The sequence below is a fragment of the Seriola dumerili genome, unplaced genomic scaffold (genome assembly GCF_002260705.1).
Source record: "Seriola dumerili isolate Sdu_G_001 unplaced genomic scaffold, Sdu_1.0 BDQW01000592.1, whole genome shotgun sequence".
Lineage (NCBI taxonomy): Eukaryota > Metazoa > Chordata > Actinopteri > Carangiformes > Carangidae > Seriola > Seriola dumerili.
The window spans coordinates 515,015-537,890 of record NW_019174847.1 but is presented as its reverse complement, the minus strand read 5'-3'; the positions used below and the strand labels follow the sequence as shown (position 1 = coordinate 537,890).

General features: G+C 46.5%; 3 protein-coding genes across 8 annotated transcripts in view; 2 read left to right on the top strand and 1 right to left on the bottom strand.

The window, feature by feature from the left end:
- Positions 1-90: 90 nt before the first annotated feature.
- Positions 91-4,578, top strand: LOC111236227 (transmembrane emp24 domain-containing protein 5-like). Its single transcript, XM_022764905.1, has 4 exons — positions 91-389; positions 1,598-1,695; positions 1,792-1,972; positions 3,024-4,578. The coding sequence occupies exons 1-4, from the start codon at positions 201-203 to the stop codon at positions 3,240-3,242; spliced, it is 687 nt and encodes a 228-aa protein (XP_022620626.1). The 5' UTR covers positions 91-200; the 3' UTR covers positions 3,243-4,578.
- A 2,954-nt stretch (positions 4,579-7,532) lies between these two features.
- pigc (phosphatidylinositol glycan anchor biosynthesis class C) lies at positions 7,533-10,311 on the top strand. 3 transcript variants are annotated; one of them, XM_022764862.1, is made up of 3 exons: positions 7,533-7,568; positions 8,660-8,891; positions 8,984-10,311. In XM_022764862.1, exons 2-3 carry the CDS (start codon positions 8,664-8,666, stop codon positions 9,638-9,640), a joined length of 885 nt encoding a protein of 294 aa, XP_022620583.1. In that variant the 5' UTR covers positions 7,533-7,568; positions 8,660-8,663; the 3' UTR covers positions 9,641-10,311. The 3 variants fall into 3 exon arrangements, with proteins under 3 accessions (XP_022620583.1, XP_022620584.1, XP_022620585.1); XM_022764863.1 differs by lacking the exon at positions 7,533-7,568 and adding an exon at positions 7,592-7,783; XM_022764864.1 differs by lacking the exon at positions 7,533-7,568 and adding an exon at positions 7,809-8,073.
- A 2,394-nt stretch (positions 10,312-12,705) lies between these two features.
- dnm3 (dynamin 3) overlaps positions 12,706-22,876 on the bottom strand; it is a 21,978-nt gene continuing 11,807 nt past the window's right edge. For all 4 annotated transcript variants that reach the window (XM_022764842.1, XM_022764844.1, XM_022764843.1 and 1 more), the window contains 6 exons: positions 19,564-19,673; positions 16,067-16,178; positions 15,262-15,420; positions 14,747-14,970; positions 14,545-14,676; positions 12,706-12,991 (listed from right to left, as the gene is read on the bottom strand). In XM_022764842.1, the coding sequence (XP_022620563.1) occupies positions 12,958-12,991; positions 14,545-14,676; positions 14,747-14,970; positions 15,262-15,420; positions 16,067-16,178; positions 19,564-19,673 (771 nt within the window). In that variant the 3' untranslated portion in view covers positions 12,706-12,957. The remainder of the gene's footprint in view (positions 12,992-14,544; positions 14,677-14,746; positions 14,971-15,261; positions 15,421-16,066; positions 16,179-19,563; positions 19,674-22,876) is intronic.

Genomic DNA, 22,876 nt, shown 5'->3' with positions numbered 1-22,876 from the left:
ACCCAATGTTGTTTTAAGTGATTAATGAAACGTGTTATTGATTTAAAGCGGGGGTCCTGAAGTGTCGACAGTCATCTGTTCTGAGAACAGTTGAACAGAAGAGAAGTTTGGGTGAACACAGCCCGCTGCCTCTCCGCCCTCCTCCCGACACAGTGGCGGGCTGCCCTCGCACCGTTTCTGTTGGACTCTTAGGCTCGACCATGGAGGTAGTCCCGGGGTTTCTGTGTGTGCTGTCCGTGTTTGTCGCTCTAGTCTCGGAGAGGTTTGTGGCGCTGGCCGCCTTCTCCCAGTCCATGGACAGCGACTTCACATTCACTCTCCCCGCCGGTCGGAAGGAGTGTTTCTACCAGACCATGAAGAAAGACGCTTCACTGGAGATTGAATATCAGGTGACAAACACTCACATCTGCAATAATGTTGTCAGAAATTATAACGTGAGCTTATCAAACCGTGTGTGTGTGTGTGTGTGTGTGTGTGTGTGTGTGTGTGTGTGTGTGTGTGCGCGCGCGCGCGCGCGTGTGTGCACGTGCTAACTCTGATTGAGACTCGTTAAACCTGTTGATTGTGTCTTTTATTTTGGTCACTGTTCATGTTTTCTGCACGTTCTGCTTCTTATATAGACACTCACACAGACAGCGCTGTGTACTGTCATGTTGAATGAAATCACATCTATTGTGCCAGAGGTGTGTGGGGCAGGTGTGTGAGGAGTGGGGCAGGTGTGTGAGGTGTGGGGCAGGTGTGTGAGGTGTGGGGCAGGTGTGCAGGTTATGTGACTTGAGAATGTGGAAACCTGTTAAGCTGGTCAGCTCACTGCACCATGTTCTTGTGTCTAGAAGTTACTAAGTCAAGAAGCTGCCATTTGTTATTTCCAGTGACATGCTGAGCATAGTGTATCTGCCGAAGCGTCTACCATGGAGCACAAGGTATCCAGGCTTATCACCTCCAGAGGAGAATGAGGGAGAGTCGCCTCCTCCTCCACTCAGACTAGTTCCAGGGCACATCCTGTTTATCCAGAGTCAGAGGAAATATAAGAATATAAGATAGGAACCATTTGTGTGAAATTTTGTCATAATTGCTGTGAAGTCATGAGTAATGGTGAAAAACTGTTTTCTGAGGTCACCATGACCTTGACCTTTGACCTTTAGCCACCAAATTCTAATCAGTTGTCTAGATGAATGGTTTTACCAAATTTGAAGAAATTCCCTCAAGGTGCTACTGAGATATCCACAAGGCTAAAACTGTGTTTTGTGAGGTCAACACACCCGTGACCTTTGACCTCCCCAAATCTAATCAGTTCATCCTTGAGTCCAAGTGAATGTTTGTGCCAAATTTCAAGAAGTTCCGTCGAGGCGTTTCAGATATCGTGTCCACGAAAATGAGACGGACGGATGGACAACTTGAAAACAAAATGTCCGCCTAAATTTATCACATGTAGTGTTTGAAATAAGTTGTAACAGAAGCTGAAAGGAAGCGCAGACCTCCACAACACCAGTGTCAAACCACATACACCAGACTTCAGAGAAAAAACAAACAATTCAAATGATCCGGATCTGCCTCAAAATAAAATGTGTTCCTGTGTCTCCTCCATCGTCCTCAGGTGTTAGACGGTGCAGGACTCGACGTGGATTTCTTCATCTCCTCTCCCTCTGGCCAAATGCTGTTCAGTGACTACCACAAATCAGATGGGGTGCACACGTAAGTCCCACAGGTTCAGGCTCACTGTCATTTCCACACACAGGTAGATCACCTGTAAGACATGAACTCAGCTCTGACTGCCTCTCTCTGCTGCAGCGTTGAAACGGAGGATGGAGACTACATGTTCTGCTTCGACAACACGTTCAGCTCCGTCTCTGAGAAGATCATCTTCTTTGAGTTGATCCTGGACAACATGAACGTCGATGAAGAGCCAGACGACTGGAAGGAGTATGTTCACGGGACAGACATGCTGGACATGAAGCTGGAAGACATTATGGTGAGTGTGCAGCCAGTGTGAGAGAGAGAGGAAGTGATGTCACTGAACATCAGCACGGCTGTGATTGGGTCGTAGGTACGAGGCCGCAGGAGCTTTTATACAACAGTTCTACCAGCGCCATGTTAGTTAAATAAACAGATTATGATTCAGACCAACACAAATGGTTCTGCACCTGGATGGTACTGGACTGTTGCTAAGCAACACAAACATTTTCCTGACCTGACGATGTCATATGAGCTCACCTGGAGGTGTTCCCTCAGGATCCACCTTCTTCCTTCATCCTCTCCTGACGACATCGTTTCATTCGAACCTTATTTCTGAAATATTTTCATCTTTGTTTGTTTCAGTCTGAGATCGATAACGACGTTAATGTGACGCTGATTAACGGCTGATAGAACAGCTGTGAGGAGGAGTGATACGTGGAGGGAAAAGTCCCAGTGCTGTTGTTCTCTATATCAGCACTGATGGGATGACTCCGTCCAATCAGATCACTCGGTCTGAACTAACTGTTGTATAAACGCTGACATCTGACGTGACACGTGTTTGTTCTGACTTTGAGCCTGAGTGACAGGAAGAAGTTAAAAAAGTGGTTTTGTTTCTTCAGTGTTTCAGACTTTGTCCCTCTGTCAGCTGTTGAGACATTTGTCTCGGTGCCACCTGCAGCCACAGGAGGACACAGGGCAAAACGACCCAGCAAACACACTGCCAACTAAATAGATTGCAATCCACCACATACAGGCTCAGTCACAAGGAGAGTGTCACAAGAATAGACAATGTCATGAACTCTCACCTATTGGCTGAGGGCAGCCAATTGTTTCAGCTTGCACCACAACAGCCTGCCCCGCCCCCCCACCAGAAACAGCCTTCATCTGTGTCAGAAGTCACTTAAAAGACAGGAAATCTGTGTTCCAGCTGTAGAGGAAGTTGTTTTCTCGTGGTCGAGGGAACATACCTTATTTAGCTGCTTTGTTTTCATCCTCCAAACTTCCCCGGAGAGACCTGGCCTGACAGTGTAGCTGAAAGTCTGACCTGTGTGTCTCCTCTCCTTCAGGACACCATCAACAGTGTGAAGGCTCGGCTGGGTAAGAGTGTGCAGATCCAGACGGTGCTGCGGGCGTTCGAGGCTCGCGACAGAAACCTCCAGGAGAGCAACTTCGACAGGGTGAACTTCTGGTCGGTGGTAAACCTCGTCGTCATGATGTTGGTGTCGGCCGTGCAGGTCTACCTGGTCCGCTCGCTGTTCGAAGATAAAAGGAAAATTCGCACATAACACTGCTCCACGAGGAGGGACAGAGAGAAACTAACCCACACAGACCTTCTCCATCTCCAGGCTTGTGACTCTTAACACAAGATGTTGTCTACACACATACACATGCATGCACACATATGCTGACATACTGACGTTCTTGACAACACAACTGTTGCTCTGCTCTTCAGTCCACTGGAGTTGGAGGGACAGCAGGAACTTAAGCCTGTCAGCACCTCTCCTCTGTAACCTCAGTCTGTTTCCTACAGGAAAGTCTCTGTCTCTCTGTCAAACACATGTTCATGTTCTTCAGTCCCTCCTTGCTGCTGTTAGTCTTCAGAGAAAGTGACATCACTGGCACGACTATTTTTCTAACGGAGCCTAAAATCATGAGGCCAGTGGCCAACTGCAAAAATGTCCTTTTTTCTTTGGACATGTTTTTATTTGAGTGTGAAATGAAGAAAGGGTGTCTGAGGGTTTTTTATTTGTGTCAAACAGGAGTGGGAAGTGCAACCAGTCTGACAGCATGTCTTCCCATTCATTAGCTACTGTTACGGATGAACCTCACTGTGATGCCTTAGTGGTTTGTACTGAGCTGCCGCTCTGTGAGGCCTTTGACTTCCTCTCCCCATCGTCATGAACACAGTCACTCGCTCTCTCCCTCTGACGCCAGGACAGAAGTCAGGTTTGAGGTAGGGCCGTGCAGCTAATGCTGCTCTCTGGCACCGAGGGAGCGTGAAGTAAGAGACAGAAACGGGCCACCTCCAAATCTCGACCCCACCCCAGGACGTCTGCTCTCCTCTGGCCGCCCTCCGCTGTGACGCCTCACAGCTGCTGGCGGGTGTCTGCTTACAGCCACCTACTGCGTGAAGATGTTGAGCCCGCCTGTCTCTCTGGTGACAGAGGTCTATTTCTATCTTACTGACACCCGCAAGGTCATCACCGCTTCGACATGAGTGCTGCTCAGTTTAACGTGCACGAGCCGTTCGCTGCCTCAGCGTTCTTTTAAAACCCTGGTGTCTGTATTTGATCTGATATTCACATTTCTTATGTTACAAGCTAACATCTGTTCACTGCCACTGAAGCCACTGAACAACAGACTTTTGCTTTTTTTTTCATATTCTTAGAACATAATTTAACATTTTGGGCCCTGAAGTGTTTTTCGGATTATCTGGCCCCCCCAGTACGGTGGCCCTGAGAGCTCAACACACTGCAACTTAAAAAAAAACATGCTGCAAATTCAGCCCCACAACTCAACAGGAAGTGTTTCCAGGGGACACTAAACAGTGATGAACCTGGCTGTTACTTGCTGTTCAAAGTCCAATTGTGACTTTTGAAGTTAAAAGCTCTGGATAACGAGCGTCCCTCCCAGAGAAGAGAGAGAGTGGTACACAGGATAACACAAGAAACACTTCCTGTTGTGTTGTATGACTGACTTCTCAGCGTGTTCGTGTCTTCGTGTGTGTTGAGCTCTTGGGGCCACCGTACCCCAGAGACGGGTCTATGATCTGTGGGTGAAGGACTGGTCAACAGGTTTTTATCTCATTGGTTGTGTGTTTACTTTAAGATGTGATGGTGACTGGTGGTTACAGTTTCTGAGAGAGTTTCTTTTATTGGTGTTTTCTGAGCTCCACAGTTGAAGCCCGGCTGCTCTCTGCTCTGGCCGGAGGCGCCGTGTCTCCATCGTCTGAGGCCTCCCTGTGCGGTGGGACAGACATCAGACACTGAGTTCATGCCTTCAGACTTTAACACTTGTGTTCAAAGTGCTGTGAAACTGAACCTTGAGCAGTGTTGTTGTTTTTAAATGATCCAGTTTTGCCATACAGTATGTGTGTGTGTGTGTGTGTGTGTGTGTGTGTGTGTGTGTCACCCTGAGTGTTGTGGGTGCCTGCAGTGACACACAGGATGGGTTCATTGTTTATTACCACCCTCTCCTCCTCGGCCCAGCTCGCCTCACTGTGGTACATGTTTAATGAAAATACTGTTTGTTGAGATTCTGTTGTATAAGTGATTGATTAGTAATTTAAAGTTACAGCTGATTCAAGTGCGTCAGAGCTCTACAAAAATAAAAGACCACAACATTTAAAAATATATTTCTATGTTACTGAGTAGTTTCTGATTTAACAGCCTCACTGTTTAAATAAATAAATGGTTTCTACTGCCCTGATGGAGCCGCGGGGAGAGTGAATGTGACGTTACATGATATTTATTCAACTAATGTTCTGTAGTTGCAAATGTGTATAAATTAAACAATCATACATTTTTCTGATCTCCGTGTTGTGTTGTGTTCCTCCTGAACAGAGACCTGTATGTTTTCTTTGTGTGATTCACTGTGTGTGGAGAGGCGGTGCTGCAGATACCTGCAGGAGAGCTGCAGCTGCTCAGGTGACATCACACAGCCTCTGGACCACCTGCTGCCGTCTTCTGGACCCGGTGGTGTAGAGACGTGATGTTGAGACACGCCTTCAGTGCAGACACAGAGACGCCTGCTAAGCACAGCGGACACATCCCAGAGGAGCTGCAAGTAAAGACAGTGGCATTGGGTCTTATATGTTCAGGTCACTGTCATCTGACAGTATTACACACTGACTCGTTACACTTACTGGCCTAACCAGTGCGCTGTGGGTGATCCCGTCCGAATGGGAACTGAAGTCTGCAACTGGAGTCAGAGAAAGACTGTAAGAGACCTCTCATCATTGGATAACACACATGCAGCTACAGTATGTGGGTGTCATGTGATAGGGTGACCAGACGTCCCTGTTTTCCGTGGCCTGTCCCCAGAAATGTCCCGTTTTTAACGGTGAATTAAAACAGACCGGAAAGACACTTCCTGTCCTGATCCTTAGAAACTGCTCTTGAAGCATTCTTGGTTTTCACAGCAGCTCCGTCTGTCCAATCTAGACTAGTGCCAGGGGCTGTTACTTCACTTAATCCAAGAGGTGAGGTGGTGTAAAGGTGGAGGACATCTGTTTTAAATCACAATGTTTTTCATCTTTCCACGTTTGCTTTAAAACAACCAGGTGAATCCCTCACAACAGTGACTCTGATATCTGTGTAATAACATGATGGAGTCCCTCAAAAAGTCTGTAGGACCCCCCCCACACACACACACACCCCCTCCTCAGAAATCCCAACTGAACCTGTCTCCAGCCAGTTTATTACAGTTACCCTGGTCAAAATACATGAAACCAGGTTTGTCCCCATTTTTATTTCATAGATAAAAACATTAGATATTTGAATGATTTATTGACCTGGGACTGGAAATGTCCCCGGTCACCTTAATGTGTGATGCGTGGCTGTTTTCTCAGATTCAATCCCACACCAGGTTTCTTTGTGTTTCTCTGTTGGTAATTACCAGCTGCTTCGACCCCGGGCTGGGGAAGACAGGTCTACTGTCTGAGCGAGCCGTCACACGGGGGACAGGAGGCTGAGGTCTCTGCACTGGCACACTGCTGTTTGACAGAAGGCTGTGAAGGTTATTGATCTTTACACAGTGACACAAACCCTGAGAATATCTGTGTTGAAATGAGAGGGTACCTCGTGGTCGGCCAGACGTCAGCTGTTCTCATGACTTCAGTGGTGTAGGGGCCACAGATGTTCAACACAGACACCTGGTGAGAGAGCAGGGTGAGGTCATCAGTGTTCAGGTGATCAGTGCAGCTGTATGTATACACTGCGTCCTTTTTTTAAAAAATGATTTAGTTCATCTTGAAAATAAAATGGTGACCACATGAGACCCTGTCTTATTTTCACTGCATCCACTCTGATGCTCTGAGTCTAGATTGAAGAGCAGAGCAGGAGATGAAGGAGTCTGGTGCTTTGATGTTGACACTGCAGATGTGGAGCTGATGAACTGATGCGGAGGTCGTTCTATAAGAGTCTGATGTAACGTCCAGGCGCAGAATGAACCTCAGGAACACTTTGATTTTATTGTCTCATGAGGTTTTGGATTGTTTATTGCAGCAGCTTGGTTTGGTCCTGCTGTTGCATATTGTTATTAATATCTTCAGGAGTGAAAACATGATGCTGCTAAATGAGGAAACCTGTTGCTTCATGTCGACATTTACTGCACGTTCCTCTGGGATATTCAATGTAGTATATAATAGTATATTGTAGTAATTTAGTTTTATTATTTATTTATTATTATTCATGCCTGTTGGTTGGTCTTTAAATGCACGTGGGAGGTAATCAGAGGTGTATTGAGGTCTTGTGTTTTAACTTTAGCGCTGGCCACGTGCGTTTATACGAGACCGACAGCAGGGGGCGTGGTGAGCTCAGGTCAGGAGTTTCACTTCCGGGATAATGACAGGGTGAGAGTGCAGCATCGGCGCTGGACACATCCCATCACAGGTAGGTGGGAAAAACCCTTAGAGACGTTTGTGGAGACGCTCCTGTAGATTGTCAACACGGTAATGTTCATGATCGCACACACTCACTCACGTGACGTGACGTATCTGCGCTTATTGTCGCGTCAAACCCGGAAGCAGCGGTAGTCTCGCTGCAGCCGGACAACGATCACAACACGGTTAACATCCGCTCACTTGACCGCAGACACGACCGTCCAGGTGGGATTCAAGACCGACGATCACTCGGCACCGTCCCAGCCGTCGACCACTTCATTAATGCAAGGATTCTGTTATATACTAGCACATAGCTCCTTAGCTTCAAGCTAACGAACGCTAGAGGCTAACGCTCCTCTCATTCATAATGAAGGAAAACGCATTAAACTTAGTTTCGTTGTTGTCCGGTTCTCTCAGTCTGACTGATGTACAGTTTTCAATCTGGCTGTAAAGTTTGGCGCCAGGTTTCCTGTGGGGATTTAAAAAACACCTGTAACTTTAGAAATCTGCTACAGGTAAACTCAAAGCTGAAATACTGAAGCTGTAGAAACTTAAAGACAGGACCTTTGTGGTATTTAAAGCTGCAACAGTTCGTCAGTTAATCAGTCAGTCAATTGACAGAAAATAAATTTTGATGATTGAATTATAGTTTATTTTCTTTTGTGTGTCAAACACTTTGATTCCAGCTTCTCAGATGAGTGGGTTTGATGCTTTGTCACAGAAACAGTTTCTATCTGCTGGTCTGAAGACATCACCTGAGACTGTGGGAAATGACTGTCTGTTATTTCTGTCATTTTATAGACAAAACAATTAACTGATTAATCAGAAGAATAAGTGATTGATTAATAGATGATGGATAATGAAGATATTCATTAATAAAACTGCACCTGAGGTTATAAGATTATGGCTTTTGTCAGTTAATATTTTTTTAATGCTGGAGATTTGAAGGAAAATGTCAAATGAATGATCACACACTAGATGATGCCCAGGAAGTCTGGTGGTGTGTTTGGGGGTCTCGTGTGTTTGGTAAAATAATAGTAAATGTGGGATTTTAACTCCACCAGTGACTTTGAGCTCACAGATGTGTTTGTGTTGGGTCAGGGTAATGGGACCGGACAGCGCCCCGGGTCCGGCTGTGCCCTGGCAGAAGGTGCTGTGGGAGCGCCAGCCGTTCCCTGATAACTACGTGGACCAGCGCTTCCTGGAGGAGCTGCGGAGGAATGAGGGCCTGCGGCAGTACCGCTACTGGGCTGTGGTGAACGAAGCCGGCTTCGTGGGACAGCAGCTGTCCTGTGTGGCCATTTTCATCACCCTGTGGCTCTACATGGAGCAGGTAAAGCTTCAGAAAACCTGTGACGTCGTAGAGCTCGCTGTGTCTTCACTGTGTGGATTTATGATGAACCCACGTCTCTGCTTCTCTCTCAGGGTCTGCTGTCCCCGGAGACGCTGCTGTCTACCAGCCTGGTCTGCGCCCTGCTGGGTTATGGACTGTACCAAGTCTTGACATCTTCTGGTGAATCGGGCTGCGAGCCGCGCACCCGTCTGGCTGACTTACAGAGCGCCACCATTTTCCTGTCCTTCACTTTCGGCTTCTCGCCGGTTCTGAAGACATTAACGGAGTCCGTGAGTACGGACACGGTGTACGCCATGTCTGCTATGATGTTGCTGGCCCACCTAGTTTCGTTCCCTTACGCCCAGCCCTCACCCCCGGGCAGCCTGTCCCTGAATGCGGCCCTGTTTGCCTCCGTGTGTTTGGCATCACGGCTGCCCGGCGCCCTGCACACCTTCGCCATGCTCAGCTGTGCCCTGCTGGTGTTCGCCCTGTGGCCGTGTCTGCTGCAGAGGCTGAGGGAGAACGCCCCCAGCCAGTTCACTGGGGTGTGTGTGGGAATGTGTGTCGGGGGAGTAGGAGGCCTGGGCTCCCAGTGGCTCGGTGGAGCCGTGCTGTTGGCCCTGGCCCTAGGAAGCGTTACATTACTCTGTCCCTTACTGCTCGTCTGGCTGCAGAGACACAAGGACAACATCCACGGACCCTGGGACGAGGCTGAGATTCATGAAGACCTCAGCCGCTTCCTTCACTAACATACCTGACCAGAGATGTTTGAGGTGTGAGCCAACTGAGAATTTTATATGAATGATTAATGGTCGGTGTAAGTATTACGTTGGTGATGAACATCTTTTCTCATTGATCTGTTTGAACAGCCATATGAAAACATTTTAATGTTCAAGCTGCTCCTGTCTTCTAAGTGTTGACCTCAGAGTTTGTATTGAGGGCGTCGACCAGTGTGTGATACTGACGTACATTACTGGACACACTCTGATACTATGCACCAGTTTGATATCAGTGATGATAATAATGTGTGGGAGATGTTGTGTGTAACGTGTGTGTGAATGGATGGATGCGTAGTGTTAAACACAACCGGCTCTGATTCCAATACAAACTGTTTAAATTAAATATTAGTGGAATTTTAAGATTACAAAAGTTTCATTAAAAGATACAGTATATTTACTTTTCTACCATAAGAGGCTAATTTTTACCTGGACCACAGGTTACTGCAATAATACAATAATAATTAAACTATATCCTCCACTTTTACTGCCAGATGAACATGAAGCTCATTTCATCGATTTAAAAATTTGGCTGAGAAAACACAGAGGGTGACAGGAGCTGTGAATTTTGAAGACACTAAAGTTTTTAAGTTGTATTTTGTATGAAGTTTAACTTTCAACAATGACATGAATTTTCACCTGAACCTGACTGCTCCTTTAATAACAATAATACATTTTATTTATAATCACCTTCCAAGACCCAAGGACACTTTACAAAGAAGATAAAAAACATTAAGGTTAAACATACAAGATAAAAAATAAATTGAAAATACCATAATTAATATATATATATATATATATTTATATATATATATATATATATATAATAAATTGCAAACACAGTAGCCTATATAAAGTAAGTAATATATAAATTTCTAATGTCTATTACACAGTTAAATCTGGGTTTAACCAGTTTATGTTGAACACAGGAAACTTTTTTTTGTTGTAGAGAAGCAAGAACAAGGTTTACATTCAGCATATACAATAGAAGGCTGGGGGAATTAATTGTAGATTACACAAAAATACATAAACAGGTACGTCTGTTGATAGTTTCACAAGCCTTTTTGTTATTGGGGTTAGATATTAATCTTATATATTGTTCCACATCTTTAACAAAAACATTAGAATTTTGCTAATAAGATAAATACATTTATTATAAAAAAGTATTTAGTATTAAGTATTAGTAAGTATTATTTTCTAAAGCAACAAAACACCACATTCTCCCAAAATAAAGCAAAATCCCCCAAAAATATGGTCAATGTCAAATCTGCTGAAGTCTCTCCAGAATTTTTGAGTACGAACAATTTTCAGAGTTTGTAATTATGTCTCTTGAATTTTAACATATAATGATTGGCAGGGTAATATTTATGAATAATTTTAAAAGACACTTCCTTCACCTTATTTTTAAATCAAGTATTAATGAGGAATCACAGGAACTGCCTCTGTGCTGCTCTCAGGTCTGTCAACCACGCTGCATTCCCGGCCACGCCCCAAACAGTGACGTCGCAGCAGCCGGACCTTATTAGATGTTGTGGCTTAGTCAGCTGATGAAAAACACCTGTTGAAGTGATCTTGCCGCCTTAAAAGCTCACTCTGAATCCTTTCACTTCACCTGAGTGTCTCTAACTGTTTGCCTCTGTAGTTGAACATTCAGTGTGAAGGACTCTGGAACTGTTGTGTTTACTTTCAATTTTTAGTTTTTGTTTCAATATATTAACCATTTATATTTATTATATATTTTATTTATTAATTACCAACTACATGCTTTTAGTTTTTCTTCTTCTGTTCTGGTTTTCAGTGCAACATGAGAACCCGTGTGTGGCCGTGAACACAGCAGAGATAATGTTAAACCGAGTGTACTCTGTATAACCGCAGCAGTGTGCAGTGGGCGCTAGGTGTCATACCTCCATCACTTCTCTTCCCGCCTTGGTACGGAGGGTGGCGCCGTGCTGTGCGGCCGCTTTGGACCGCTGCGTTTGCGCCATGGTGTCAGCAGCAGACGAAGCCCGAGTTTAACACAGAGTTCAGTCGAGCTGCGTGAGTCTGTGCGTCCTCCTCACTACCACACACACCAGAGAGTGACATCACAACACACGTCACACAGACTGAGTGACGTGTTGATTTTCCTGTGTAGTTGGATGTTGATTATTTATAGACAACACACTGGTAACGAAGCATACGAAAGGGGTTTCCTGGCGCTTTTTCCAGGGAGCCAACAGAGCTGTTAAACCTATGAGCTGTGGCCCGGTTCAGGGGCCGCGTCCTTCGGAGGACCCGGTCTACAAGGCGTGGCCCCTAGAAGGCCAATCCGGGATAAGACGGTCTGGTCTACGGAGGATTTGCGCTGTGCGTCACCAGCTCTTCCCGCCGTTACTGTTGTGTCGCCTAGCAACCTTGTCAACATGTAACTTTTTCCACAAAATCTTTTTGTTTTAAGTCTCTTGGTTTTAACAGTTGCGCCATTAGCTACTGAACTGAGCTGAAACACAATACTTACATTTAACCCTGGCTCTGAATCTTGGGACAGGTTGGGCCCAGGAAAAGAAGGCTGCATCTGAAGGAGCCTTCGAAATGGGACAGTCTAGTCGCACCGCTGTGATGCAATCGGCCCCTGAATTGGGACAAAGATATAGTGTTTTTAACACTCAACAAAATACATGTGTTTGGTGTCTAAGATTACATCTGATAATTAAGCTTCAATATTATTATCTACAAACCTGAAACTGAGCAATCCTCATGTTTTAAGAATCCCTTAAACGTCTGTGGTCCGTGTTCATCCCTGAATTCCAGTTTGCAGTCAGTACACTGATACACCATTCAATACTAACTGAATTCAGCAAAGGGGAAACACTGCAGAGAAAAAATATCGGTACTGCTGCCAAAGAAAACTGATCCTTTCAATCTAACAAATAATAATTGGTCAGGATACCTGCTCAAAAATAAAACACCTGTTTATTCACAAACAGTAAAAATAGTGCATGTGTTCTCTTTCATTAGAACAGCTCAAAAATGAAAGTTTTATTTACACAAAGTTCAGGCACTTGAGGAAAGTCAGCAGACAGTGGAGCACATTCCTTCAGTCATGGCCAGAGATATTATGAACAAAACAGGCTGAAGACAGAGTGAATTCTGCAGACAGCAGCTCCCAGAGGAGACAGCAAGAAGCCCGGCAGAGAGCTTCAGCTGGATTACACATCACACAGGTCATGGGCGTCTCTGGGTAGCAGTCAGCTGCAGCTGGAAGGACCGCTGGGGCACATGGGTACTGGAGTTCTGAGCTGAAAGGACGGTTATTTCACATTTGGGATGGCTGGAGGTTGCCTCCTGGAGAGAAGATCAGATCAACGATATTAACATGAGGCTCAATATAATATAACCATGTTCACAGAATGTTAAAATACAACACATACCACCATCTAACAACTTTCACCAGGACAGAGGAGAATCCTCATTTCATTGTGATCCTCTGATCAGAAGTAGCTGTCTTTAACTTTCTTAAAAACAGACCTAACAAATCAACTACCAAAATAATCTCTGATCCCTCATCATCTCAAACTTTTTTCAAGAAAGTTTTTTCACATCAAAGACCCTAAACTGACACAAATCAGACCACGGACCCCCATCTGGTAAGGTTTGGTCCCAGGATCCCTCACCTGATAAGATCTTTGCTTTTGTTACAGGAAGTGTTTAAACCTATGACCACAAGTCACACTGTCTGTCATCGTGTCCCTTATTGAATTGTAGAGAAAATAAATGATTCCCCTTTTTGCTGGGCACCTGCATGACCCCCGGACCACTGATTAATACAGCAGGTGTGTGACACTCATCCGGACTTATACACTGCTTCAAATGTAAAGAAACTTCAGCTTTTTATGCCCATTTTATTCCTGTCTCCGCTGCAGCTACAAGACTGTGTCGGAGCATCAGTGAACATTTACCTGGGTGTGGCAGGTTTTAATGAATGAAGAACAGGGAGGAAACTGGTGAGTAAGAGTGAGGAGAAATGACTGGTTATCAGAGATTACTACAGGATAAAGAAGAGAACACCAAGGGTTGGAGAGATGTGCAACAAAAGAAAAAGTGAATCCAAATGTTGTACACTGGGTTCAGAGTTCTTCTCACTAATTTCAATGTTTATATATTTCTGTACTTGTTCAGATCTTTTTGGGTTTGCCAATGAGATATATAATATCTTGCTTGTTAAATATGTGAGGGCTTATATCCACGGTCAACAGACGATTCAATGATGAAAGTAAATATGAAGACAAGAAATATCGTATACAAGAACCTTCATGGTGAGAGTGAGAAAAGAGGCATGAGGTTGGATGGAAAGAGGGAGACTGTATGTGGGAAAGAACCTAAAGAACCATTGGAGAGCACAGAGGAAATGAGGCAGAGAGAAAAAGAAGAGAAAGGCCAGAAGCAGGGGAGGAACCAGTGAAAGAGGAGAAGTGAAGAAATGCACAAGAAAAAGAAGTCGGGGGGAAAAGGAAAAATAACGGTTATTGCATGAGGGAAACTGGGGAAGGCAATAAAACAAAATGCATGCTAAGAGAAAGAGGGAAAAGGAGGGATGAAGGACGGAGAGAGAGATGAAAACTTGACAGAGCGCTCAGCCTGTTGTCTCTGGCTCCAGTAGAAAGCTGCACAGAGAGAAGTCCTGTCTGCTGAGGCTGATGGGAAAGAGAATATGAGAAACACATTTTCCAGCAGACCCCCACCCAGCTCAAATAACAATTCCCTCTCCCCCTGTGCCTCTGGTGTGTTGGCTTGATTGTGTGTGTGTGAGAGTGTGAGTGCACACATGGCAGCGTATGTATGAGCGACAGACTGGAGGTCATCCTCCTGTAACAGGTCAGATTTCAGGTTTCAGTCACCTCGGCACACAGGGAGCACGGTTGGGCTGCTGAGGTCCAGCAGTGGGTGCAGTGGGTGCCCGATGAGCCTGGGGGGCAAGGCCTCGAATCACTGGCTTGGCGTCAGTCGCTGAGTTCTTAGGGAGTGATGGACTGAGGGGAGAAGAGGAGCTTCAGTCACAGGCTCTGTTTCCTGCATGTATCTATGTGTGCTCGTCTGTACCTGGACGACTGGATCCAGGAGGAGTCCACAGGTGGAGGCAGAGGGGTGGTGCAGGTGGAGGTGGAGATCTCTCCAATAACAGCCAGCGCCTCCTTCAGGGCGGCGTGTTTGCAGAGCACTTCCTCACGGTGCTTCTGCTGCTCTGGTGACTCATCCATCAGCGCTGAGCATTCTCCCAGAGCGTAGAGCTGCGCCAGGAGCTCCGAGCTAATGAACTCCTTCACCTATGGAGACGGATTATAAACAGCTGTGACAAGTCAAAACCTTAGACTGTGTAAAGTGATATTTTACTCTGAATTGGGATTATAAATTCTTATAGGGTGTTAAAGAACTTTTTGTTGGTGTGTCCTTTTCATGTCATTGGAAAATGTTCAAGTAGTTTGAAATGGAGAAGACAAAGAAACACAGACTCTAATGTCTGAGTTACAGTGAAGATGAACACTGAACAAGTTTGAGAGACAAAGACAGAGAGGGAGACGGACTCAACAGTTCAGAGTGTGGGCTGGATATCTTACACTGTTGATCATCAGGTGCATGATGGTCTTTGGCATTAAGTCTCTGATGGTCTTATAGACGATGCTCATGTAGGAGTCAACCAGGTTACGAATGGTTTCCACCTGACGCTCCAGCTGAGGGTCTGTGGAGTTCTCAGCTCCGTTTCCCTGTTTATCCACCTGAAGGACAGACACAGTCAGGAGGACGTGCACACTGTTCACAGTGTCCATTTGTTTTTAACAGGGGATGCATAGTGTGGTGTAATGTCATGTAATGCAGGGACTTCCTGAGATTACACAGCTGGTCATTTCATGCTCATGATGAAGATCTCTTCACACAGCTGATGTGTGAAGAGATGCGTGTTGCCAAATCTTGTCATCTACTCTGCTCGTGACAAGAAGAAGCTCAGAGCTGCAGTTACAGGAACAGAGAGCAGAACAGAGGGAAGACAAAGGAGGAGGTCAGGAGGAGTGGGTAAGAAAGAAAAGGGGGGAGTGGGTGAGGGACGGGGAACTGCTGATTAGAAACAGACTAGAACACACACACATACACACATATTGTAGTGACATCATGGGCCAAGAATGCTGCGCTGAGGAGCCAACGACGGAGCGAGATGGAAGGGGTGGGGGACTCGCTTTTTCACTTTGGCAGGGAAAGAGAAGGGGGAACACGGAGGAGAGGGGGGAGGGGTTATGGCCAGGCTTTAAGGTTAGCAAAGGCAAAAAGTGCATATGACACAAAGGTAAGGTGCAGACAGGTGCAGCTCCCCACAGCGAGGGTCAGGGAGGGGTTTAATGAGGTTGAAGTGGGGGTCGAGGCACTAACAGGGACTTTCTCAGGGTAGACTCCGGCCCGAAGCAGAGAAGCCTTCCAGCTGTCCAACTCCTCCTGGGAGTTACAGGCCAACTCCAGGCATTTGTAGTCCTTATACACGTTCCTGCAATTCATTGCAATATCGTTAGATGGGTCCAAAAACTACACGTCCCAGCCAGTAATAACAGAGTAATAAACACACAACCTCACACACCCTCAACTGTCACTTTACTTATATGAACATACAGCAGACACCAGAATCATACACTGCAACACGGACACACACACGATCCCATCCATGACGAGCGTGATCCAGAGCAGAGGTCTGACCTTTACTGATGTTTGTACTAGTGTCTCTGATGAACTCAGAGCCGGGAGCAGCCAGAGTTTGAGTCACAACGCGTGGGATCGTTTCAGCGGACCAGCGACGTTCTAGTTTAGCTGCGCGCTGGCTCGTCTTCCTCGCCATGTTCACGTCCAGTGGAAACAAAACAAGTCTCTCTGCACATCTTGTGGGAAGAGCGTAGTAGTGTGTCTGCAGTCTGCTGCAGAGCACTGTCACATGCTGCATCACTCACTGCCATCATCACTTCAGAGCCTATTATGAGTTAGCGTGCAGTGGATTTAAAACTGTCCCACGACCACATGGAGGATCTGGGTGTTGGCGTTTTCATTTCTTCACACCCCTCTTCACGCAGCTCTTGACCCACTCAGATGTTATTGGGAAAGTTGCCTTCATGTGTCACGTGCAGCTATAATAAGTTGTAGTCTGAGATTCAGTGTGATTCAGACAGATCAAGCTCCTACACAGCTACTGATGAGGGAAAATATCTCATTCTTTTTCTTTCCTGTATCGATGGATGTGTCAGAACTTTCTGCAACTGAACACAGAAAAAAACTGAAATAATTGTTTTTGGCCCCAAAGAAGAAAGATTAAAAGTCCGAGCTCACCTTGAATCCATGACAGTCAAACCAGAGATCTTGGTGACGTTACAGACTTTATAAATCAGCCTGTTAGTGTGAGTCAAAGGAAGATTTTAAAATCCTACGACTGTAGGTCTCTGGTCTGAACACGTCTCTGATCGACTTGTACGATACGAAGCATCCGGACCCTCAGGTGATCTGGGTCAGGGTCACTCAGTGTCCCCAGAATCAGAACCAGGTAAGCAGCTTTTAGTTTTCTGCTCCTCACCTGTGGAACGAGCTTCCTGAACACCTGAGATCATCCCTACCTGCTGCAGCTTGTTGTTAATGTCTTTATCACTGCAGCTTCCCTTTTAAAATGGTGTCTTAAGTTTCCTACCTGATCTTATACATTTAAACATTTTTATTTTTATTTATTCAAATGTGTTTTAAATGTTTTTAAATGCCATTTGAACGTCGTCTTAATGTTCTGTTCTAATCAGCCCTTTGTTTAGTTTGCCATGTAGAGAAATGTAAATGTGTCTTCATGTTGATCATTTGTAAGTGAGAGTGAGTGAATCAGACAAATTCAAATCAAAGTGATTGATCAGCAGGACACTGGTCACAGCTGGTCTACTGTACTGTAGGTGCAGCCACTCAGGTGGGTGTGGTCCCTGAATCACAGATCGAAACATCCAGAGTCCAACAGGTTGGGCCGGTCGCCCCAAAGTTTAGTATGATGATAGTATTAATATATGATCAACAGAATGTAAAGAAAGACGAGAATCACCTCCTCACAGTTGTATCCCTCCGCCACTCAGACTAGTTCCAGGTTACATCCCTGTTCATCCAGAGTCATATAAAATATTAACCATTTCTTCAAAATTTTGTCCTAATTCCTGTGTCACCGTGACCTTGACCTTTGACCTTTGACCACCAAAATCTAATCAATTCATCCTTGAGTCTAAGTGAATGTTTGTGCCAAATTTGAAGAAGTTCTGTTACTGAGAAATCACATCCACGAGAATGAGACGCACGTACGGACAACCTGAAAACAAAATGGCGTCCGGCTCTGACTGTCGCCGGGCGGACGAATAAAGAAAGATACAACCAGCACTTGCCTCTTGCACACATACATGTACCTACACAAAATGACCCCCCCCCCCCCCTTCATCTCCATCATCTATCTTCTCTCTTATTCATCTTTATCTCCTCCCTCCGTCACACTCCCTCCTCTGCGCTGCGGCACAGCCGAGTCAGAGACGAGCGCAGGATCTGGAGCGAGCTGGGGCCCATCTGTTAAACATTTTTTCTTTAATCACTCCGTTGTTTCTTTCCTCCTCGTGTTGTTCCCTTCTCACATTCTGAACACACAGCAATTAACCTCAAATATGTGAAAGCTTTGAGTGTGTAAGAAAGAGAGACAACAGAGAGAACAGAGAAGATCCAGAACCAGGCTGCAGCTCAGTCTGTGAGCTCACGGCCGGGCTAGCATGGGTGAGGCTAATAAGTCAGGGTGTGGTGGCTAACAGACAGGGAGCCGGGCCAAAGATGACAATGCTAGAGAGCTATTACACTAAGATCAGGACACTAACTTTTGTATAGAGCGGTGAGCTCTATATGAGGATTCATCACTGTCCCTCGGCTTCCTCCCCCAGCTCAGGAGGAATGTCTGCAGAGCCCTGACTGCTTTAGATTTGAAGAGTTTCCTGAGGTTTTTGATTACTGTCAGACAGGGACAAAACCACTGCAATGTCTGCCACACACACACACACACACACACACACACACACACACACACACATATGCAATACAGGAAAGAGAAAGAGAGTGAGGGCGGCAGGGAGGGGGAAGGGAATGGACGGGGGGAGGGGTGGGGGGGCGCCATAGGACAGACTTTGACACATTCCTGGCCAATGGCTCTGATACTCTCTCCCGCTTTCTTTCTCCTCTCAACCCTTCCAGTTCTTCACTCTCCCTCCTTTTTGTGGTGAGTCGAGCAATTCTTTCCAAACAAGAGCAGCCTCATCTCTGATCCAAGCTCTCTGGCTTTGATTAGCTGCTTAATGAGCCTGCCGTCGGTATGCTGTGGTCTATACGCACACACATTGGCAGAGGCACGTACACACATGTGCACTCACGCACATGCACACACAACTCCAGTTTGTGTGTCTGAATGCAGCCTAGCACAGAATTATAAACAAAGCCCACATGCTCTGGTACAATCAGCCAGGCTTTGGGTCGGCTCCAGCTCCTAAACACACTCTCTCTCTCGCTCTCTCTTATGCTCTCTCTTTGTCTCTTTGTCTTTCTCAATCTGTTTCACACACATAAACCCAGAACACTCAAACCCTGCCCTCAGCAGCCTGGCATCTACTCGGAGACAGAAAAAGCTACGCCCGCTGCAGCACCCACTGGATATCCTTTCGGTTCCGGTGGCAAAGTGGAATGGAGGAGGTCAAAAGAAGGGCAGAGCACCGCTCTGACATCTCCTCCCTTTCCTCCACCCTTGTAAAATATCACTAAAGGCAGGTGACAAGAACACAACTCCCTTTTCTGAGTCACACACACTCACTCACCAAACACACTCACACGCAAACACAAACCTTAACTCTGTGTTGAAGACTGCAAAGATAAATTTGCTGGACATGAAGCCCTTCTCCACGTCTCTGAGCTTTAAGTTGTCCAGAGGAAGCATATACTTCTTCTCTTTCTCCTGGAAGAGACAGAACACAGAGAGATAAAGTCTGACAGAGGTATGCAGAGTAAAATATGACATCGCAGAGAGGTAACACAGGTGTTGATAGCAAAACACAAGACTGAAAACAGTCCACTTGGGGGCTTTAGCTAAAATAGTTGCGTGTCTGTAGACGCAGGTGAAATATATTCACTTCCAGAGCAGAGAGTGGAGCAGGAACAGAGTCAGATGTGGAAGAGTGTGTGAGCAGAGCGTCAGAGTTCATATCAGACCATGCGTCTGTCTGTCAGAGCCACAACAAGAGAAAGAGACAATGAGAGACACAGAGGCCGTCAGTCTGCAGTCTGTCATCACCACAGAGACTCATGAATGACAGAGAACAGTTGGAGGAGTGGAGCGACCAGAGTGAGGAGAACCAGACAGAATGGAGGCAGGGTACAGAGGAACGAGGCAGGGAGGGAATGAGAGAAGGAGTATGAAAAAAAGAGGGAGAGAGGCCGGGCCCACATGTGAAAGTCATTACTCAGACTCAAGCTCTAACACAACATTTCTCCTAAAGTGAAGCCCTTCCCCCTCATCTCTCTCCCTGCTCCCTCCTTCTAACCTTTGAGGAGGGGGCTGCTGGGGGGGGGGGGGGGGGGGGGGGGGGGGGTGACAGGACCGACCATGATGAGGAAAAGAGATGAAGCAGAGATGTGACTTCCATAGAGAAGAGAACTGAAGACACAGAGGACGTCCTCAGAGTCCTGGATGTTGTCTTGTGCGTGTGTGTGTGTGCGTGTGTGTGTGTGTGTGTGTGTGTGTGTGTGCGCGCCTGCGTTAGCGCACGTGCACACATGTGGTCTGAGATGTGAGTGTGCTGGTTGTACATTTCCCTCTCTCAGTGCTCCCCTGAACCCTACGACTCTCTTCCCTCGTTCCTCTTTCCTTTTTTCCAAAGGGGCCCACTTCCTGTAACAGAGGCTGAAAAAAAATGACAGAACGCGATTGGCGCCCATCGAGCAACATCTGGGATCGCTTTAGACAGAGGGGGAGGAGACTGGAGAGAGTATAGGGTGCTCTGATGGGGTAGAAATAGAAAGTAGAGATGAGGAAGAGAGGAAGAGGAGGGTTAGAGGAGGATAGGAGGATAGAGGGAGGTGAGTTGTGCTCGAGTAGAAGAGGAAGGGTTGAGGAACATAGAGAGCAGGAGAGAGCGTAGGAGAAGTGGGGAGAAACTGCAGACCACTCCAAAGTTGATTCCCCATGGGTCCCATCATCCCATATATGGCTGCTGAGTTCCTCCCTAACTCGCTCTCCTACTCTCACTCCCCTTATTTCCTTACGCCTTCCCCAAGTGAACGGGCAGATCCCTCGCTGAATGAGTGAATGTGCCACGTCAAGACTGGATACTACGCCGCGACACAGCCCTGCGGATGCCTGACTCAACACCCGTCAACATCTCCAAAGGAGGGACACCCGTAGGACGGATGTCTGATGTGTGTGAGAGCCCTCGCCCAGCGACACAGCACTGACACAGGATAAGAAAGAAGAGAATAACAGAGGGAACCTTTTGCCGACTCCCCTCGCCGCGGGCAGGACTGTTAGCAAACAGCCAGAGGTGGAAAAGACGAGTCCGAGGAGAGAGTAAGAAAGGGTCCTGCTCCGTCATCCCAGTGTTCAGACTACCTGTTCAGGATCTTACTGGTGTACAGTAGTCTGCACATTGGTTAGACTGTGCAAGGAAGTGCTTCCACAGCAACACTCTGGACAACATGAAAACCTGCATGTGTTAGACTCTTCTATTCTCCCGTTTCTTGCAAATGGCTTTTAATGATCGTTCACTGTCACCAGCGTCTGTCTCTGATCAACCCTAACCGACTGTGTCATCCATTTTGTAGCATTTGTCAGCCTGAATGAAGAGTGTTGAAGACGTTTACAGACACAACATCCAACTGCAGAAACTGTAACTGGTGACTGACTCAAGTTTTACTAATATTCAAAACTTTACAGTCACTGTTTACAGGCTCCACACACACACACACACACACACACACACACACACACAGTATGAGGAGTTTCTGAATGTGTGTTTGTGTGGCAATATGATACCTCTTGTGTTCACAGACATCATGGCACTGCTTTGTATATGCATGTGTGTGTGTGTGTGTGTGTGTGTGTGTGTGTGTGTGTGTGTGTGTGTCAGGGCGGTTGTGAAGTCTCATACATCAGAGCTGTGGGGTCTGATGTGCTGTCTCCTCTTCCTATAGACTAACGGATTTGAGATACGGAACAGGCCTCACTCTCTCACTCACACACACACACACACACACACTCACACACACACACACACACACACACACACACACACACACACACACACACACACACACACACACACACACAGGGGAGTGTGTAGATTAAGTGTATAGGCATGAATGTCTGTTTTTCCTCAGGCTGCCTGGTGGAGCCCTGGCAGTGGAGGGTGGAGGGTGGAGGGTGGAGGGTGGAGGGTGGAGGGGTGTATGTCTGCTCAGTGCTGTGGAGATTAAACTGAATTATTGTGCTGCACCCTCAGCAGGAGGTCAGTGCAGGGTATAAGTGTTGTAGCACACAGGGAGGCGAAGAGCTGTTCAACTTTAANACACACACACACACACACACACACACACACACAGTATGAGGAGTTTCTGAATGTGTGTTTGTGTGGCAATATGATACCTCTTGTGTTCACAGACATCATGGCACTGCTTTGTATATGCATGTGTGTGTGTGTGTGTGTGTGTGTGTGTGTGTGTGTGTGTGTGTGTCAGGGCGGTTGTGAAGTCTCATACATCAGAGCTGTGGGGTCTGATGTGCTGTCTCCTCTTCCTATAGACTAACGGATTTGAGATACGGAACANGGGGGTGGGGGGGGCAACAGAGGTAAAGAAAGAGAAAATAAAGGGGAGGAGGGCAGCAGTCAAAGAAAAAAGAAATGTCTGTGGAGGTAGTGTGGGCGGGGAGAGAGAGAGCGGGAACTGCAAGAGAGAAGAAGCAGAAGCTTGGCAGCTCGACTTNCACACACACACACACACACACACACACACACACACACACACACACACACACACACACAGGGGAGTGTGTAGATTAAGTGTATAGGCATGAATGTCTGTTTTTCCTCAGGCTGCCTGGTGGAGCCCTGGCAGTGGAGGGTGGAGGGTGGAGGGTGGAGGGGGGAGGGTGGAGGGGGGTATGTC

What these genes read in the sequence shown, in the direction of transcription:
- LOC111236227 (XM_022764905.1), top strand. Translation starts at nt 201, where the DNA reads ATGGAGGTAGTCCCGGGGTTTCTGTGTGTGCTGTCCGTGTTTGTCGCT. An exon ending in CACTGGAGATTGAATATCAG is followed by an intron (nt 390 to 1,597) that starts GTGACAAACACT and finishes CATCGTCCTCAG; the next exon opens with GTGTTAGACGGTGCAGGACT. An exon ending in TGAAGCTGGAAGACATTATG is followed by an intron (nt 1,973 to 3,023) that starts GTGAGTGTGCAG and finishes CCTCTCCTTCAG; the next exon opens with GACACCATCAACAGTGTGAA.
- pigc (XM_022764862.1), top strand. Translation starts at nt 8,664, where the DNA reads ATGGGACCGGACAGCGCCCCGGGTCCGGCTGTGCCCTGGCAGAAGGTG. An exon ending in TGTGGCTCTACATGGAGCAG is followed by an intron (nt 8,892 to 8,983) that starts GTAAAGCTTCAG and finishes CTTCTCTCTCAG; the next exon opens with GGTCTGCTGTCCCCGGAGAC.